The 15,670-nt window shown below is 56.5% G+C and overlaps 1 protein-coding gene across 1 annotated transcript in view; it reads left to right on the top strand.

Annotated features, from left to right (window-relative positions):
- Nucleotides 1-15,670, top strand: part of GREB1 (growth regulating estrogen receptor binding 1) — a 69,707-nt gene that overhangs the window by 46,737 nt on the left and 7,300 nt on the right. Inside the window, exons 21-27 of the mRNA XM_036263438.1 lie at nt 3,619-4,244; nt 5,048-5,150; nt 7,760-7,918; nt 9,069-9,211; nt 11,407-11,568; nt 13,185-13,389; nt 13,769-13,943. Of these exons, the coding sequence (XP_036119331.1) occupies nt 3,619-4,244; nt 5,048-5,150; nt 7,760-7,918; nt 9,069-9,211; nt 11,407-11,568; nt 13,185-13,389; nt 13,769-13,943 (1,573 nt within the window). The remainder of the gene's footprint in view (nt 1-3,618; nt 4,245-5,047; nt 5,151-7,759; nt 7,919-9,068; nt 9,212-11,406; nt 11,569-13,184; nt 13,390-13,768; nt 13,944-15,670) is intronic.

A 15,670-nucleotide genomic window follows, 5' to 3' on the forward strand; every position in this document is an offset into this window, starting at 1 on the left:
GTTGCAGGTGGAGGAGAAGGTACTGCAGGTGGAGGAGAAGGCTACTGCCGGTGGAGGAGAAAGGTACTGCAGGTGGAGGGAGAAGGTACTGCACGGTGGAGGGAGAAGGTACTGCAGGTGTAGGAGAAGGTACTGCAAGTGGAGGAGAGGTACGCCGTGGAGGAGAAGGTTACTGCAGGTGGAGGAGAAGGTACTGCAGGTGGAGGAGAAGGTAACTGCAGGTGGAGGAAGAAGGGTACTGCAGGTGCAGGAGAAGGTACTGCAGTGAGGAGAAGGTCCTGCAGGTGGAGAAAGGGACTGCGGTGCAGAGAAGTACTGCAGGTGCAGGAGGAGGTACTTGCAGGTGCAGGAGAAGGTACTGCAGGTGGAGGAGAAGGTATGCAGGTGGAGGAGAAGGTACTGCAGGTGGAGGAGAAGGTACTGCAGGGGAGGAAAGTACTGCAGGTGGAGGAGAAGGGTACTGCAGGTGGAGAAAGTACTGCAGTGGAGGAGAAGGTACTGCAGGTGGAGGAGAAGGTACTGCAGGTGGAGGAGAAGTATGCAGGTGGAGGAGAAGTACTGCAGGTGGAGGAGAAGGTACTGCAGGTGGAGGAGAAGGTACTGCAGGTGGAGGAGAAGGTACTGCAGGTGGAGGAGAAGGTACTGCAGGTGGAGGAGAAGGTACTGCAGGTGCAGGAGAAGGTACTGCAGGTGCAGGAGAAGGTACTGCAGGTGGAGGAGAAGGTACTGCAGGTGGAGGAGAAGGTACTGCAGGTGGAGGAGAAGGTACTGCAGGTGGAGGAGAAGGTACTGCAGGTGGAGGAGAAGTACTGCAGGTGGAGGAGAAAGTACTGCAGGTGGAGAAAGTACTGCAGGTGGAGAAGGTACTGCAGGTGGAGGAGAAGGGATTGCAGGTGGAGGAGAAGGTACTGCAGGTGGAGGAGAAGGTACTGCAGGTGGAGAAGGTACTGCAGGTGGAGGAGAAGGTACTGCAGGTGGAGGAGAAGGTACTGCAGGTGGAGGAGAAGGGATTGCAGGTGGAGGAGAAGGTACTGCAGGTGGAGGAGAAGGTACTGCAGGTGGAGGAGAAGGTACTGCCGGTGGAGGAGAAGGTACTGCCGGTGGAGGAGAAGGTACTGCCGGTGGAGGAGAAGGTACTGCAGGTGGAGGAGAAGGTACTGCAGGTGGAGAAGGTACTGCAGGTGGAGGAGAAGGACTGCAGGTGGAGGAGAAGGACTGCAGGTGGAGGAGAAGGTACTGCAGGTGGAGGAGAAGGTACTGCAGGTGGAGGAGAAGGTACTGCAGGTGGAGAAGGTACTGCAGGTGGAGGAGAAGTACTGCAGGTGGAGGAGAAGTACTGCAGGTGGAGGAGAAGGTACTGCAGGTGGAGGAGAAGGTACTGCAGGTGGAGGAGAAGGTACTGCAGGTGGAGGAGAAGGTACTGCAGGTGGAGAAAGTATTGCAGGTGGAGAAAGTATTGCAGGTGGAGAAGGTACTGCAGGTGGAGGAGAAGGGATTGCAGGTGGAGGAGAAGGTACTGCAGGTGGAGGAGAAGGTACTGCAGGTGGAGGAGAAGGTACTGCAGGTGGAGGAGAAGGGATTGCAGGTGGAGGAGAAGGGATTGCAGGTGGAGGAGAAAGTATTGCAGGTGGAGAAGGTACTGCAGGTGGAGAAGGTACTGCAGGTGGAGGAGAAGGTACTGCAGGTGGAGGAGAAGGTACTGCAGGTGGAGAAGGTACTGCAGGTGGAGGAGAAGGTACTGCAGGTGGAGGAGAAGTACTGCAGGTGGAGGAGAAGGTACTGCAGGTGGAGGAGAAGGTACTGCAGGTGGAGGAGGTACTGCAGGTGGAGGAGAAGGTACTGCAGGTGGAGGAGAAGGTACTGCAGGTGGAGGAGAAGGTACTGCAGGTGGAGGAGAAGGTACTGCAGGTGGAGAAGGGATTGCAGGTGGAGGAGAAGGTACTGCAGGTGGAGGAGAAGGTACTGCAGGTGGAGAAGGTACTGCAGGTGGAGGAGAAGGTACTGCAGGTGGAGGAGAAAGTATTGCAGGTGGAGAAGGTACTGCAGGTGGAGGAGAAGGTACTGCAGGTGGAGGAGAAGGTACTGCAGGTGGAGAAGGTACTGCAGGTGGAGGAGAAGGTACTGCAGGTGGAGGAGAAGGTACTGCAGGTGGAGGAGAAGGTACTGCAGGTGGAGGAGAAGGTACTGCAGGTGGAGGAGAAGGTACTGCAGGTGGAGGAGAAAGTACTGCAGGTGGAGGAGAAGGTACTGCAGGTGGAGGAGAAGGTACTGCAGGTGGAGGAGAAGGTACTGCAGTTGGAGGAGAAGGTACTGCAGGTGGAGGAGAAGGGATTGCAGGTGGAGAAGGTATTCCAGGTAGATGAAGCTGCACAGGATAAGGAGGCTCAAAGCACGAAGGTGTTTGGGGTGCAGTGAGTGGCCCTGAGGGGATGGGGACCTGATTTGTCAGAGTGTGGCTACAAGGTTGTGTGTGAGGGGTGTTAGTGCAGAGGTCAGAGCACAGCAGGGAACTTGGCCAGTGGGGGGGCATCTTTGGTTTCCTCCCTCCCCCTCCTCATGCGGCCTGAGGATAACAGTGAGCCAGGTGGGGGGGTCTCCCTCAGAGGTGAGCACAGTCAGACCGCGGCCTTCGCCTCAGCCTGGACACAGGCAGTGGCGCTGAGTAGACAGCTCTGTGGGGAGCTCGGGCCCAGAGGACAGATCGCCTGAGCCGGGCGGTGAGGGGGTGCAGGCTGAAGCTGCAGGGTGGCAGGAAGCCTCTCCCGGAAGGGCAGTCAGGGGTGCCAGGCCGCCCAGAAAATGGCCTCCCTCATGTCCTGGGAAACAGCTAAGATAGGGATGTCCTTCATCCCTGCTTTCTGCGGAGCCTCAGGTACATGGCCACATGAAAGATGGGACCAGGGTCCTGCTCCTGTGTGTCCCTGTGACTCGGACTCGCCTTTGCTCTTGACCTGGCTCACATGGGGTGGGGCCAGAGGACCTCTGCGGTGCACGCTGCATTTCTCAGCTTTTTAAATGTTTTTATTGACTTTTAGAGAGAGAAGCAGGGAGGGGGGAGAGAGAGACGCCCATGTCCGTGTGAGCTCCATACCCTTGCCTGCCTCCTGCACGCCCTGCTGGGGCTCGAGCCTGCTTTTCTGGCCTCGAATTCCCCTGACAGCTGAGGAATGGCAGCGTTAGAGGGTAGCCTGCTGGGTCCTGTGCGTTGAACTAGAAGCCAGCATGTGCTGTGCAGCGGTGAGCGCCCAGGACAGGAAGGGAGGGGTCCCCAGAACAGCCGGCCTGGAGGCATGAGCCCAGGTTGGGCACCGGAGGTGAGGGGTTCACAGCTGCAATGGAAGGGGCAGGGGATTGGAAAGGAGGGGCCTTTGAGGTTGTGTGCAGGGGGTGGGGGGCTTGGGGCCATGTCATACCACAGAGGTGTCGCCAGCTCTCTCCCCACAGCAGATCTAGGGTTTGTCATAGGACAAAGAGGTTCTATCTAACCAGAGGTGGAATTTTGTTGACAAAAATTCCCAGTGATGGCCTAGCAAAGGTAGTTTGTGCTGCAGAGACAGGCCGGCTGGGGTCAGGACAGGTCATTCCTGGGGTGTGACTGACAGGTCCATCTCTCCCCAGGCTCGGCGCTCTGTGGCGAGACCTCGGCTCAGCCTGGGGGGCCCTTGCCGGGGGAGCAGACCAGATCCCCACAGCCCTGCGGCCCTGTAGAGGAGGGCAGAGGCCCTGGTGACAAACAGAGGCTCCGAGCCGGTCAGGGGCCACCAGCAGCCACCAGCAGGCACAGCCCTGGGCTGGCCCCCCAGCCTGACTCCAGCCTGAGGACCAGCCAGAGGAGCGTCCAGGTGTCGGCCACCTCCTCATCCCAGCTCTCCTCGTCGGGCTCGTCTTCCTCGCCCATGGTGCCGGCTGCTGGCACCCTCGTCCTGCAGGCCACCCAGTGCTCCATGACCAAGGCCTGCCAGCAGCCGCCTGTCGTCTTCCTGCCCAAGCTGGTGTACGACATGGTCACGTCCACTGACAGCAGTGGCCTGCCCAAGGCCGCCTCCCTGCTGCCCTCCCACTCGGTCATGTGGGCCAGCTCCTTTCGGCCCCTGCTCAGCAAGACGATGACGTCCACGGAGCAGTCCCTGTACTACCGGCAGTGGACAGTGCCCCGGCCCAGCCACATGGACTACGGCAACCGTGCCGAGGGCCGCGTGGACGGCTTCCACCCTCGCCGGCTGCTGCTCAGCGGGCCCCCACAGGTCGGTGCGCCCGGCCAGCCTGGACGCCGTGGGGGTCTGTGCTCAGGCCGGAGGGCCGTTTGGGGCTGACGGCATCCCCTAGTCATGTCTTGCTGTTCCCATGGCAGACTCTTTGGTGGTGGCCCCACAGTGGGCAGGTGGATGGAGGTCCGGTCTTGGTGACTTCTGTCCCCTCACCTTAGTTTCCTCTTATGTGATGCGGGGGGTGGACGGTTCTCTGGGTGTCTCTCGCTCCTTCAGACCCCGATTCTGCATTGTTACTCCATGGGGTCCTCTCGGCCAGTCTGTGTGACCGCTGACTCCCGCTGGAAGACGTGGGGGAAACGTAACAGGGAGGCGGGAGGGTTGCTGGCGTCCCAGCTCATTGTGTTGCCCTGGCAACAAAAGACCATTTCACCTGTCAGGCTGCAGAGATCTTTAAGACACGAATGTCAGGTGTTGTGAGGAGGACTGTAGGTCTTCATCTGGTCCTGGAACGGGCGTGGCCAGAGCGGCAGAGGTGGACGGTGGGTCCTGGATTTTAGAGAGAGGAAGTGAGAGGGAGAGAGAGAGAAAAATCAATGAGACAGAACATCGATTGGCTGCCTCCTGCATGCCCCTCACTGGGGATCGGGCCCACAACCTGGGCATGTGCCTTGACTGGGACTTGAATAGGTGACCTCTTGGTGCTCAACCACTGAGCCACACTGGCCGGGCAAGGCGAGGTCTTTAGAGGGAGATGACACGACTTGTGGGGGCCCCAGCCGGGCCGGGAGTGTGGACAGGCGTGCCGACGGCGGGCTCCGCTGCGCGTGTGTCCACAGATCGGGAAGACGGGCGCCTACCTGCAGTTCCTCAGCATCTTGTCCAGGATGCTCATCCGGCTGACGGAGGTGGATGTTTACGACGAAGAGGAGATCAACATCAGTGAGTCACCTCTGGGGGCTCGGGCGTGGAGTCGTCCTGAATCGGTTCTCAAGTGACGTCTTTTACTTTCTAGATTCTCAGGTTCACAACCAGGCTCGCCCAAGGGCCTTGTGGGTGCCTTGATCTTTCCCTGTGGTCATTTTGCTCAGTATCAGAACAGTGCCTCAGAGACCTTTGTGGGGATAAAATCACTGCTAAAAATAACCACTGCCGGCAGAGTAGTCCCTTGGGTGGAGCACTGCTCGGTACTGCGTAAATGACCACATCTCATCTTCTGCGGACACCGGGACGTAGAGGTGGCTGTTCCTGGTGGGCTCCGCGTTTCTTCCGTTTTCCTGATGAGTGACAGGCTCAGCAGCCCCCCGGGAGGTGGCAGAGCTGGGACTAGTCTGGGTTTCACTGCCGCCTCCAGAGGGTGCCGCCCCAGAAGGCCGGGCTGTCGTCAGGGGGTGCCCGCTCAGGCAGCAGGGCAGAGGGCGACATCGGGGGGCAGCATGGAAACACGTGATATGTGGGGAACAGCCCGTTCCCCTCGTTCGTGGAACACAGTTTTCCCCGATTAGGGTGAGACTCTCTGGGCAGCTGTTGTCCGCCAATTGCAGAGCACGGCCCCCATTTCCTCTGCGAAGGCCTCTGCAGTGGCCACAGACTTGGTCTGACGCGGACTGTAGCTTTGGAACTCAGAGCTGTCGAGGGGTCCTGTTTGTGGTGTGCAGAACGGGAACCAGCCGGCTGTACTGGCATCTCAACAGCACTTCAAAAAATTGCGTGTGGTCCAGGTGTACACCTTGATCTGATACACGTGTACCTGTGACAGCACCACGATCAAGCTGACTCACGTGACCATCACCTCACAGTTACCTCATTCACTGTGGCACTAGTCAGAACAGCCAGGATACGCAGCAGTAGACGTGGTCCACGGACAGTACATGTCCACCAGCGATGGATAACAACAACACAGTGTGTACACGCAGTCGAAACCTATTCAGCCTTAGGAGAAAGGGGAATCCCTCCGTGTCCCTACTTGGCACTTCTTTTTTTTTTTATCCTCACCTGAGGACATTTTCCCATTTTTTGTTCAGACAGAGTGGGAGGAAGAGAGAGAGAGAGAAACATCGACGTGAAAGGGACACATCGAGTGGCCGCCTCCCACACGACCCAACCAGGGCCGGGGACAAACCGCAACCGAGGTACATGCCCTTAGCGGGAACCGAACCCGGGTCTCTCCCGACTGCAGGCTGGTGCTCTAACCACCGAGCAACCCGGCCAGGACCCTACTTGGCGCTTCTTTAGCTGCTCTTGACTGTGCCCTGGTCTTGGAGAACGTTTGGAAGCACAGAAGCCCGTCCAGCTGAGTCTTTCCTTTGACGACTGCGGGTTTCCCATGGTGCCCACAGTCCAGGTGGAAATCTGTGTTTCAGATGAGAACAGGCCTGTTGCGTTTCCGTCTCCTCCTGTTTTGGAGATACCAATACTAAAGACAGGATTTATTAATCCTGTTTGTTAAACTTCAAAGCCCAGTGTGTTAAATACTCTGATTGCCTGGGTTTTGTCTTCGGTAAGGCCTGGACAATTCCTGTTTTTTTTTGTTTGTTTTTGTACAGATAGAATGGGAGGGAGAGAGAGGAAGGGAGAGAGAGAGAGAGAAACATCGACGTGAAGGGACACATCGAGTGGCTGCCACCTGCACGACCAACCAGGGCCGGGGACAAACTGCAACCGAAGTATGTGCCCTTAGCGGGAACCGAACCCGGGTCTCTCCGGACCGCAGGCCGACGCTCTAACTGCTGAGCCAAACTGGCCAGGGCTGGACAATTCCTGTTTTACAGGGTGTTGCGAAGATTCAACGATGTTACACACGAAGCACTGAGCACCTGCAAACACACCATAAACATTCCTCTCCCCCTTCCCTTCTCTTTCCTTCCCTGATGGACATGCACTTTGCCCATATACACGGGGTAGGAGGATGTACACATAATCAGTGTTACATATTTTGAGTTGGACCAACTAGACTTTTTGTAACCTTTTCACCAGCAAGCACTTAGTGAGCACCCATAGGCTCCACAAGTCATAACGTACGTTGATCCGTGGCAGAGGTCGGGGTGGTGTGGGCCCCGAGTGGTGTTCACACTCAGAGGGAGGAAGCGATGGGCCTGAGCTCTTTCCAGAGACGGGGATTGGAGCTGGCCACACTGGCTGGGTAGCCTTTCCCTGTAAGAGCAAGAAAGAAAACTGCATGAGGTTCTGTGGGCGCTGGGAACCAGTGTGATAGGTTTTGGGGACGGTGCTGGGGAGACGCACAGAGCACAGGGAGGGGCAGGCAGGCTGCTAGGAGCTGAGGTTAGTGTGAGGGTCAGAAGAACACACCCATCTCAAAAGAAACACAGTACACGCTGTTCCCCTGGAGCGAGATTGCTGCCCCTGTGCCTTCTGGGCTTATTCGCGCAGGCCTGGGTGTGGGGCGTAGCAGAGCCTTCAGGGTCAGCGTGCTCCCCAGCAACCCGCAGACTCTGCGGCAGTTCCGCTCCGGCACCATCCCTGTGCACACCTAAAATCAGTCATTCTCTGTTTTGACTGGGTCGCGTATCTGTTTTCTCCCAATCTTGTAGACCTCAGAGAAGAATCCGACTGGCACTACCTCCAGCTCAGCGACCCCTGGCCGGACCTGGAGCTCTTCAAGAAGTTGCCTTTTGACTACATTATTCACGACCCGAAGTATGAAGACGCCAGCCTGGTTTGTTCACACCACCAGAGCATAAAGAGAGAAGGTCAGACTCTTTAACTGTCGGTGTGACTCCTCCCCCGAGGACACTTTCCCACTGATTTTTAGACAGCGTGGAAGGGAGGGAGAGAGGGAGAGAGAAACATCGATTGGTTGCCTCCTACACGCACCCTGACCAGGGCTGGAGAGCAAACCTGCAACCCAGGTACATGCCCTTGTCTGGGAATCGAACCCTCTACCCTTCTGCCCGAGGGCTGACATTCTAACTGCTGAGCCAAACCAGCCAGGGCGTGAAGGTCAGACTTACAAATGTCTTCCAGAGCACATGGGAGTATTCTCACAAAGGAATGAGCCACAGTTTGCTAGTAATGAACTTAATCATCTAGGGGTGATGAAGTCATCAGCAGTGCCCAGCGGGGAGCTGAGGTCAGCACCTCGCTGGACGAGGACGGGCTGTTCGTGAAGCCAGGAAGGAAGACTTAGTGCTCAGTGAGGGCCGATCATAACAAGGACCCTCTTGCGGTCTGCCACGGTCAGAATATTCTGAAGATCCTTGTTAACAGAGGCTAAACGACGTGTGTGTTTGCTTATGAATTTGGATTGCGGTAACACAATGCTCGTCTTTCCCTCTCCTCCCTCGGTCCCTTGCTTTCTCCCTCTTTCTGACCGTCACAGTATCAGGGCCGTGCAGGGTTTCAGGGTCCCCGTCAGCGAACGTGGACTGTGAGTGGCCAGTGTGATTGTAAACACGGATGGGAAAGTTGGGCGAATGCAGCATGACAGGGAAATCCTCCCTGGTGTCCTCTTCAGACCGATAGCTTTATCTCCATGCTTCTCAGGACAGATCGCTGTCCCTGCAGGTCCTTCACGGAGACTCGGCTCAGGAAAGTCGTGCAGGAATCTTACTCCTGCTGTCCCTGGGGACACTGGGGGTGTTCTCTGCATGACGGTGTGACGCTGGCAATCGATCTGCATTGCCACGCAGCTCGCGAGTGTGCTGACAGCGAACAGTCATTAGCTGACCCCCTGGGGCTGTTGTTTCTGACCAGCTGCGCCCCCTCGGCCCGGCGGGCCCGAGGCCACCCTAGCCAACCGCCTCAAGCCCCGTGGTAGCGTTTCAGCTCGTGTCCCTTTGAGTAGACGGGCGAGAAGGTCCCTGAGCCTCTGCTGCCCTGTAACGCTGGGGTTTCCTGCAGGCAGAGAGCCGTCCAGAAAGCCAGATGACCTGTACGTGCGGCGCCACACGGCGCGGATGCGGCTGTCCAAGTACGCGGCGTACAACACGTACCACCACTGTGAGCACTGCCACCAGTACATGGGCTTCCACCCCCGCTACCAGGTAGGCCGCGGGCGCCGGGCACGCCGCTTCCGTTTATGGTTTCCTTCCGGAGTGGGCGATGGAAAGTTCTGGAAGCCCTTCCTTCCTGGTGTACTTGCATCCTCGGTTCTCTTCAACGCTCGGTGAATTTACCTCGGACACCACTGAACAGCGATTCTCCAGGTTACACGGTTACTTGGAAGCAAGGTTAACTGACTGCAGATGTCTTAATTTTCTTTACATCCTAGAAATTTCAAAAGTTCAGGGCAGCAGACCCTCCCCGAGCGCTTGTCACGCACCAGACGCAGAGGTGAACTGTCTCCACACTCAAGGCGCACGGTGTAGGGACAGAGATGCATGCGAGCGAAACGGCAGAGCCCATGGGAAGCACAGAAACTATGTAGATAAAGAGAGAGATTTGCATTTATTGAGCACCTACTACACACCAGGCAATCTACTAGGTGCTTTTTCAGCTCAGGACTTCCCAACCTTTCATTTTATTTCATTTTCATCCTCCCCTGAGGATATGTTTGTTTGTTTTTAAGAGTATTTATTTTATTTTTTATCCTCACCCAAGGACATTTTTCCATTTTTTTGTTCAGACAGAGTGGGATGGAGAGAGAGAGAGAGAAACATGACGTGGAAGGGACACATCGAGTGACTGCCACCCACACGACCAACCAGGGCCGGGGACAAACTGCAACCGAGGTACATGCCCTTAGCGGGAACCGAACCCGGGTCTCTTGGGACTTCAGGCTGATGCTCTGCTGAGCCAAACCAGCCAGGGCTGTTTTTATTGATGTTAGAGAGAGGGGATGGGAGAGAGAGAGACATCCATGTGAAGGAAACATGGATCGGCTGCCTCCCATACACGCCCGACTAGGGATCGAACCCCAACCTCGGTACGTGTCCTGACTGGGAATCGAACACTGCAACTGACTTTGCCACCTGGCCAGGGCCTTCCCAACCTTTTTATGTGGTAGAAAATGTCATTCTTCCCGGACACTGGTAAATGGATAAGGCTGCGGGCCCAGGCCCTGGCTGGTCCCCGGAACGGACTGCAAGCCACACCTGCAATCCGTTCGAGGTGCACGGTCAGGAACCTGTCCTGCCTCGTGTCTTACCTAATTCTCACTGACACCCGTGAGGCAGTCGCTCCATCTCCGTGTTATAAGTGAAGACACCATCTTGGGCGGGAGCACAGGGGAGGAGTTCGAAGCACGAAGACTTGCCACGGGGCCCAGGCGGACAGGAAGGGTGCACACGGGGTCCCTCTGCTCCCTGCTCTCTCACCTCTCAAGGCTCCCTGGACCTTTTTCTGAACCGTGTCATTGCGTCCCTCTGTGCTCCCTCCCCTGGTCAAAATCTCTGCTCCTCATCTCTGCTCCCAGGGGCCTGGTGGTTCTGGGGGAGCCACACGAGGAGTCTGGGCCGGTGTGTCCAGCTGCGTCGCCCTCCCCGGCCTGCTGTTCCCGGGACCGCGTGGCCCACACTGCCGCAGGCCAGGGCGCAGGGGAGGCCCTCGCTGGGCGCCTGCGCGGAGGCCTGAAGGAGGCATTGCGTGCGTGGGCAGAGCCGGGCTGGGAAGTCACGCCAGACCACAGCGGGCACAGACAGGGCGTGAGGAGGGGGGCTTTTCGATCGAAGTGACTAGAAGTGAGACTAGTTTGGGGACGGGAGTGAGCCCAGGACCTCTGCATGTCAGTTCCCACGTCATGAAATGGGCTGAGCAGTGCCTGCCTCATACGGTTCAGTTATGATGCGAAGGGGACGGCGGGTGCTAGACACCGAGAGAGAAGTATACGGGTGTGTGCCGTTCTTACCGTCTTATTAACATGCTGCTACGCAGGCAAGTACACAGGATGGGAAAAGACATTTCTTAGAGCTGCAAACGTGATCTCTAGTGTGCCTGCTTCAGCAGGTACCTGGCACGCTGAGTCTAATCCAGAGTCCAGGGTGGTGGGCACCTGACGTGGTATCCGGGGTGAAGCGTGATCAGAATTAGAGACGGGATCGGGCCTCTGCTGAGTGGGGGTGGCCTCCCGCAGCAAGACCCGGGTGTCCACCTCGTCCTGGTGCTGCCCTGTGGGTTTCTCGGGCTGGGGGCAGAGGTGGCGATGACCCGTGTGTAGTCGCAGCCACGATGGGCCTGGGTTCTTCTGGGAGGTTGTGCTGGACTCTGATGCCAAGCTCTGTCCTTTCCCCTCGCACCTCAGCTCTATGAGTCCACCCTGCACGCCTTTGCCTTCTCTTACTCCATGCTAGGAGAGGAAGTCCAGCTGCACTTCATCATCCCCAAGTCCAAGGAGCACCACTTTGTCTTCAGCCAACCCGGAGGCCAGCTGGAGAGCATGCGGCTGCCCCTCGTCACGGACAAGGTACTGGCTTTGCGTCCAGTGGGTCGCGTCAGCGTGGCTGCGAGTAACCACCCAGCTGGGGACCTAGAGGCTGTCCATGAGTCAAGGGCAGGTGGGGTGCGGCGGAGACCGATGTGCCTGAGCGTGGAGGAGGCGGGGGAACGTGAGGGCGTTGGGGTCACTCCGAGTCAAGTTCGAGCCCTGCACTGCCATTTGTTGGCTGGGTCGTTTATTTAAACTCCCTGCTTAATGTCTCCGAGCCTCAGTGTGCTGGTCTGTGAACTGGGCAATAATAGATCTTGCAAAAACGTGTGCAGAGAAGTATCGGCGTAACCGACCCCAGGCGCCCTCACAGCGCTGGACGGTCCGTGCTGGGCAGGTGTCGGTCAGGCCCACGCTTCTCTTTAACGCTGTGTCACGGAGCGTTCGGGCGCCAAGGCGGTACAGCAGTATCACTCCCGCGGGGCCCGCGCCAACTCCAACCACGATCAACGCGCGGCAGGTCCTGTTTCCTCTGTCCGTCTCTCCTCTTCTGCCTTCCTGTATTACCTGGAAGCAAATTCTAGACATATCATTCCACCCATGAGTATTTCAGCATATATCTCTCAGGATAATTCTGCTCTTTTGAAGCGATTGTTCTACAGAACCCGTTATCTCTGTGACCACTGTTCTTATAGGGACGCTCCCCGTAGGGGCACTTGGTCGGACAGCTCATGTGCAGATGCTGCTGGGGCTGGACCTTGGGGGCTGAGCCTAGCCTTTCAGACCCTGTTTTTCAGCACTGACATTTGTGAAGTACCAAAGCGGCCTTTATGATGTGGTTCTCCCTCTCCAGGGGCTGGGTCGGGTGTAGCAGTGGTCGAGGATTTATTCACACTCCCACTTCCACCCAGTTCCGTCAGAGCGGGTCACGAGCAGGTCGTGAGCTCCAGGGGCATCGTGGCTTTGTAGCTGGTGCTTAGAGGGATTCGGGGGAAGCGGGGACCTAGCTCAGCCAGGGGGAAGGGGGAAGACTTCGTAGTTCTTCATACAAAAGGTGCGCAGCCTGAGTGTGTAAGTGGCCAGGCTGTGTGGGTAGGTGACTGGGGCATTTAAGTCCGACAGAAATAACCCGTACTCAGAGCACAAGATTAGACGCTCACACGAAAGGGTAGTGGATATATGCCAGTCAGTTTGGGTTGCTTAACAAACCACTCCCAAACAACCGTTTACGTAGCTTCTGATTCTGTGGGCTGGGAGTTTGGGCTCGGCTCAGCAGGGTGGTTTTCCTGGGCATGGCTGAGCTCACTCATGTGCCTGCAGTTAGCTACCTGGTCGGCTGGGGGCTGGCTGGGCGAGGGTGGCCTCAGGGGGCTCTGGTCTCTGCTTCCCGTGGTCTCCCCTCCTTCAGCAAGCTCGCGCTGGCTTGTTCCTGAGAGAGGGACATGCGGGGTCCGGACAGAGGGCAGCACGTGCTGGACCCCCGGCAGCCAGGCTCAGAACTGGTACACCATCATTGTCTCTGCATTTTATCAGGAAAAGTGAGTCGCAAGGCTGAGCTGGGATTCAAAGAGTGCAGAGATAGACATTCCAAAGAGAGGAGAATAACTGCAACCACATTTAGAAACACCTCCCCTCCTTATGCCTCTACCTTCCAGAGCCAGGAATATATAAAAAGTCCGACGTTCACCCCGACAACTGGCCGGCACGAACACGGGCTCTTTAACCTGTACCACGCCATGGATGGAGCCAGCCATCTGCATGTGTTGGTGGTCAAGGAGTACGAGATGCCGATCTATAAGAAGTACTGGCCCAACCACATCATGCTGGTTCTCCCCAGCACCTTCAACAGCGCCGGAGTTGGTAGGCACCTTGAACACGCCCCGCTCGGTGAAATTTCTGGGAGTGGAGATTGAGAGCGTGTTCTGCAGTTGATAGTGTTAAGCCTTTTTCATCGAGCCTTTTGATTTTAAAGCTGTTTTGATTTGTTCGCATAGTCTTTTTTCTTTGATGTTTGGTTATTGATTTAATGTATGTTCTTAACTCGTGTTAGGAAAGCCAGGATAAGCAGACGATGTATATGCATTTGGAGAGGTGTGTTTTCTGCCCTAGAATTTTCTCTCCCAAATCAGCACCTAGTAGTGAGCGGACGAGGGAGCCGGCTGGCCTTAGCGGGCGGCCTTTGTCTTGTTGGATGTCCAGCGGGACAGACCTGAGCCCGCGGTGGCTTTGTCTGGTGCAGGTGCCGCCCACTTCCTGATCAAGGAGCTGTCTTACCACAACCTGGAGCTGGAGCGGAACCGGCAGGAGGAGCTGGGCATCAAGCCGCAGGACATCTGGCCGTTCATCGTGATTTCTGATGACTCCTGCGTGATGTGGAACGTGGTGGACATCGACGGGGGCGGGGAGAGAAGCAGGTGAGCTGCCTCCCCACAACCACAAGTGGGACAGATACACACGCTGTCTTCTCAGTGGGGATTTCTCCTCCGCCCTGAGGGGGCCCCGGAGTGCATGGCATCTATGGGACAGAGCCCTGGATGCGGCAGACTCTCGTCCAAGCTTCGCTTTGAGTTTAAAATTAAAAAAAATAATAAATTGAAGTATAATACATAGAGGAAATCACACTATATATATTCAATATAAAAGATATACAAAAAGGCCTGGCCAGTATGGCTCACTGGCTGAGCGTTGTTGACCCATGCACCAAGAGTAACTCTGAGGTTAAGAAACAAGTAAACGTGCCCGGCCGGTATGACTCAGTGGTTGAGCGTGGACCCACACACCAAGAGGTCGCCAGTTCGATTCCCGGTCAGGGCACCTGCCCAGGTTGTGGGTCCGATCCCCAGAGGGAGGCATGCAGGAGGCAGCCAGTCGATGTTCTCTCTCATCGATGTTTCTACCTCTTTCCAAAATCAATAAAGAGAAAATATTTTTAAAAAGAGGTATACAGAAAGAAAAATATACATGTGCAGAAATTTTCACAAACTGAACATGCCCATTTTGCCAACCCCCATGTGAAGAAGGCAACCTCGATGCCCCCCAGCGCCCCCCAGCTGTACTTCTCTTTGCTGTATGACATTGGGGAAAGCGTTGTCTTTGCCTTCACGTTTCCTCAACTTTCAAAGGGGCACTGACCCCTGTGCCTGAGGTTTGGCATGAGCATTAGAGGTGGGCAGCCAGCAGCACAGTGTAGCGAGGGCTCAGTGGATACAGCTGTATCTGAACATCACTCGTCAACTGCTTCCTTGTGATGTTGTGATTTTACCGTATGATGTGTGAGTGTTTCGGCCTGGGGCTGCCTGATGACTTCTGATTATTTTTGGCTTGATTTTTTTTGAGCCCACATTACGCTGGTTCACCTCCTCTGTGTTGTGACACCCTAGGGTGACGATGACCTTCAATCACTGTTCTTCTGGAAAAGCATGTTTTCTGGATGATCTCCTTTGCACTCAGCATCCTCACCATCACTGTCCTGAGGGCAGGGGCGTGGGGAGGGCCGAGATGGGGCAGAGAGCCGAGCTTTCGTTCCGCCTTTTCTGAATTTCATTCTGAAGCTGCAAAGTCCCAGAATGTCAGCTCCCGCAGGGGCCCGAGAGAATTAGCTTAAGGGTCTCAGGCGGGGAAAAGAATGCCGAGGTCCAGAAAAGTTGGGCAACTTGCCGGGGCCCTCGTGGACATGACTCTCCTCCCCGACTCCCAGCCCTGGAGTCCTCCCTGGTCACCGGGCATCTCTCACTGTCCCCCTGGGGGGTGGGAGGTGTGCACAGGCTGCCTCGTCTCCCCACCTCTCACTCGGAATTCACAGTCCAGAGCCTAGCTCTCTCCCGCCATTTGACCTCCAGATCTGCAAACCGGAAAGGCGAGGTGGTTTGGCACGATGGACAGAGTGTGGGCTTTGACAACAGCTGTTCAAATCCAGGCTGGGTTAAGTGACACTGTGCATGTAACTCGGAGCTTCTTTTTCCTCATCTGTGAAATGGGTGGGGTGATGGACCTGTGTCACAGGGTCACTGAGAGGACAGGTGATCACGAAGGTGAGGTGGTTAGCCCGGCACCTGGCCCTCGGCCACGGTCATGCTGGATGCTGTCTGCACCAGCCCTGCCCGAAACGTAGGGTCAGCTGGGGAGCAGCGCCCTGGCTGGC

This window comes from Molossus molossus, unplaced genomic scaffold (genome assembly GCF_014108415.1).
Source record: "Molossus molossus isolate mMolMol1 unplaced genomic scaffold, mMolMol1.p scaffold_m16_p_15, whole genome shotgun sequence".
Classification (NCBI taxonomy): Eukaryota; Metazoa; Chordata; class Mammalia; order Chiroptera; family Molossidae; genus Molossus; species Molossus molossus.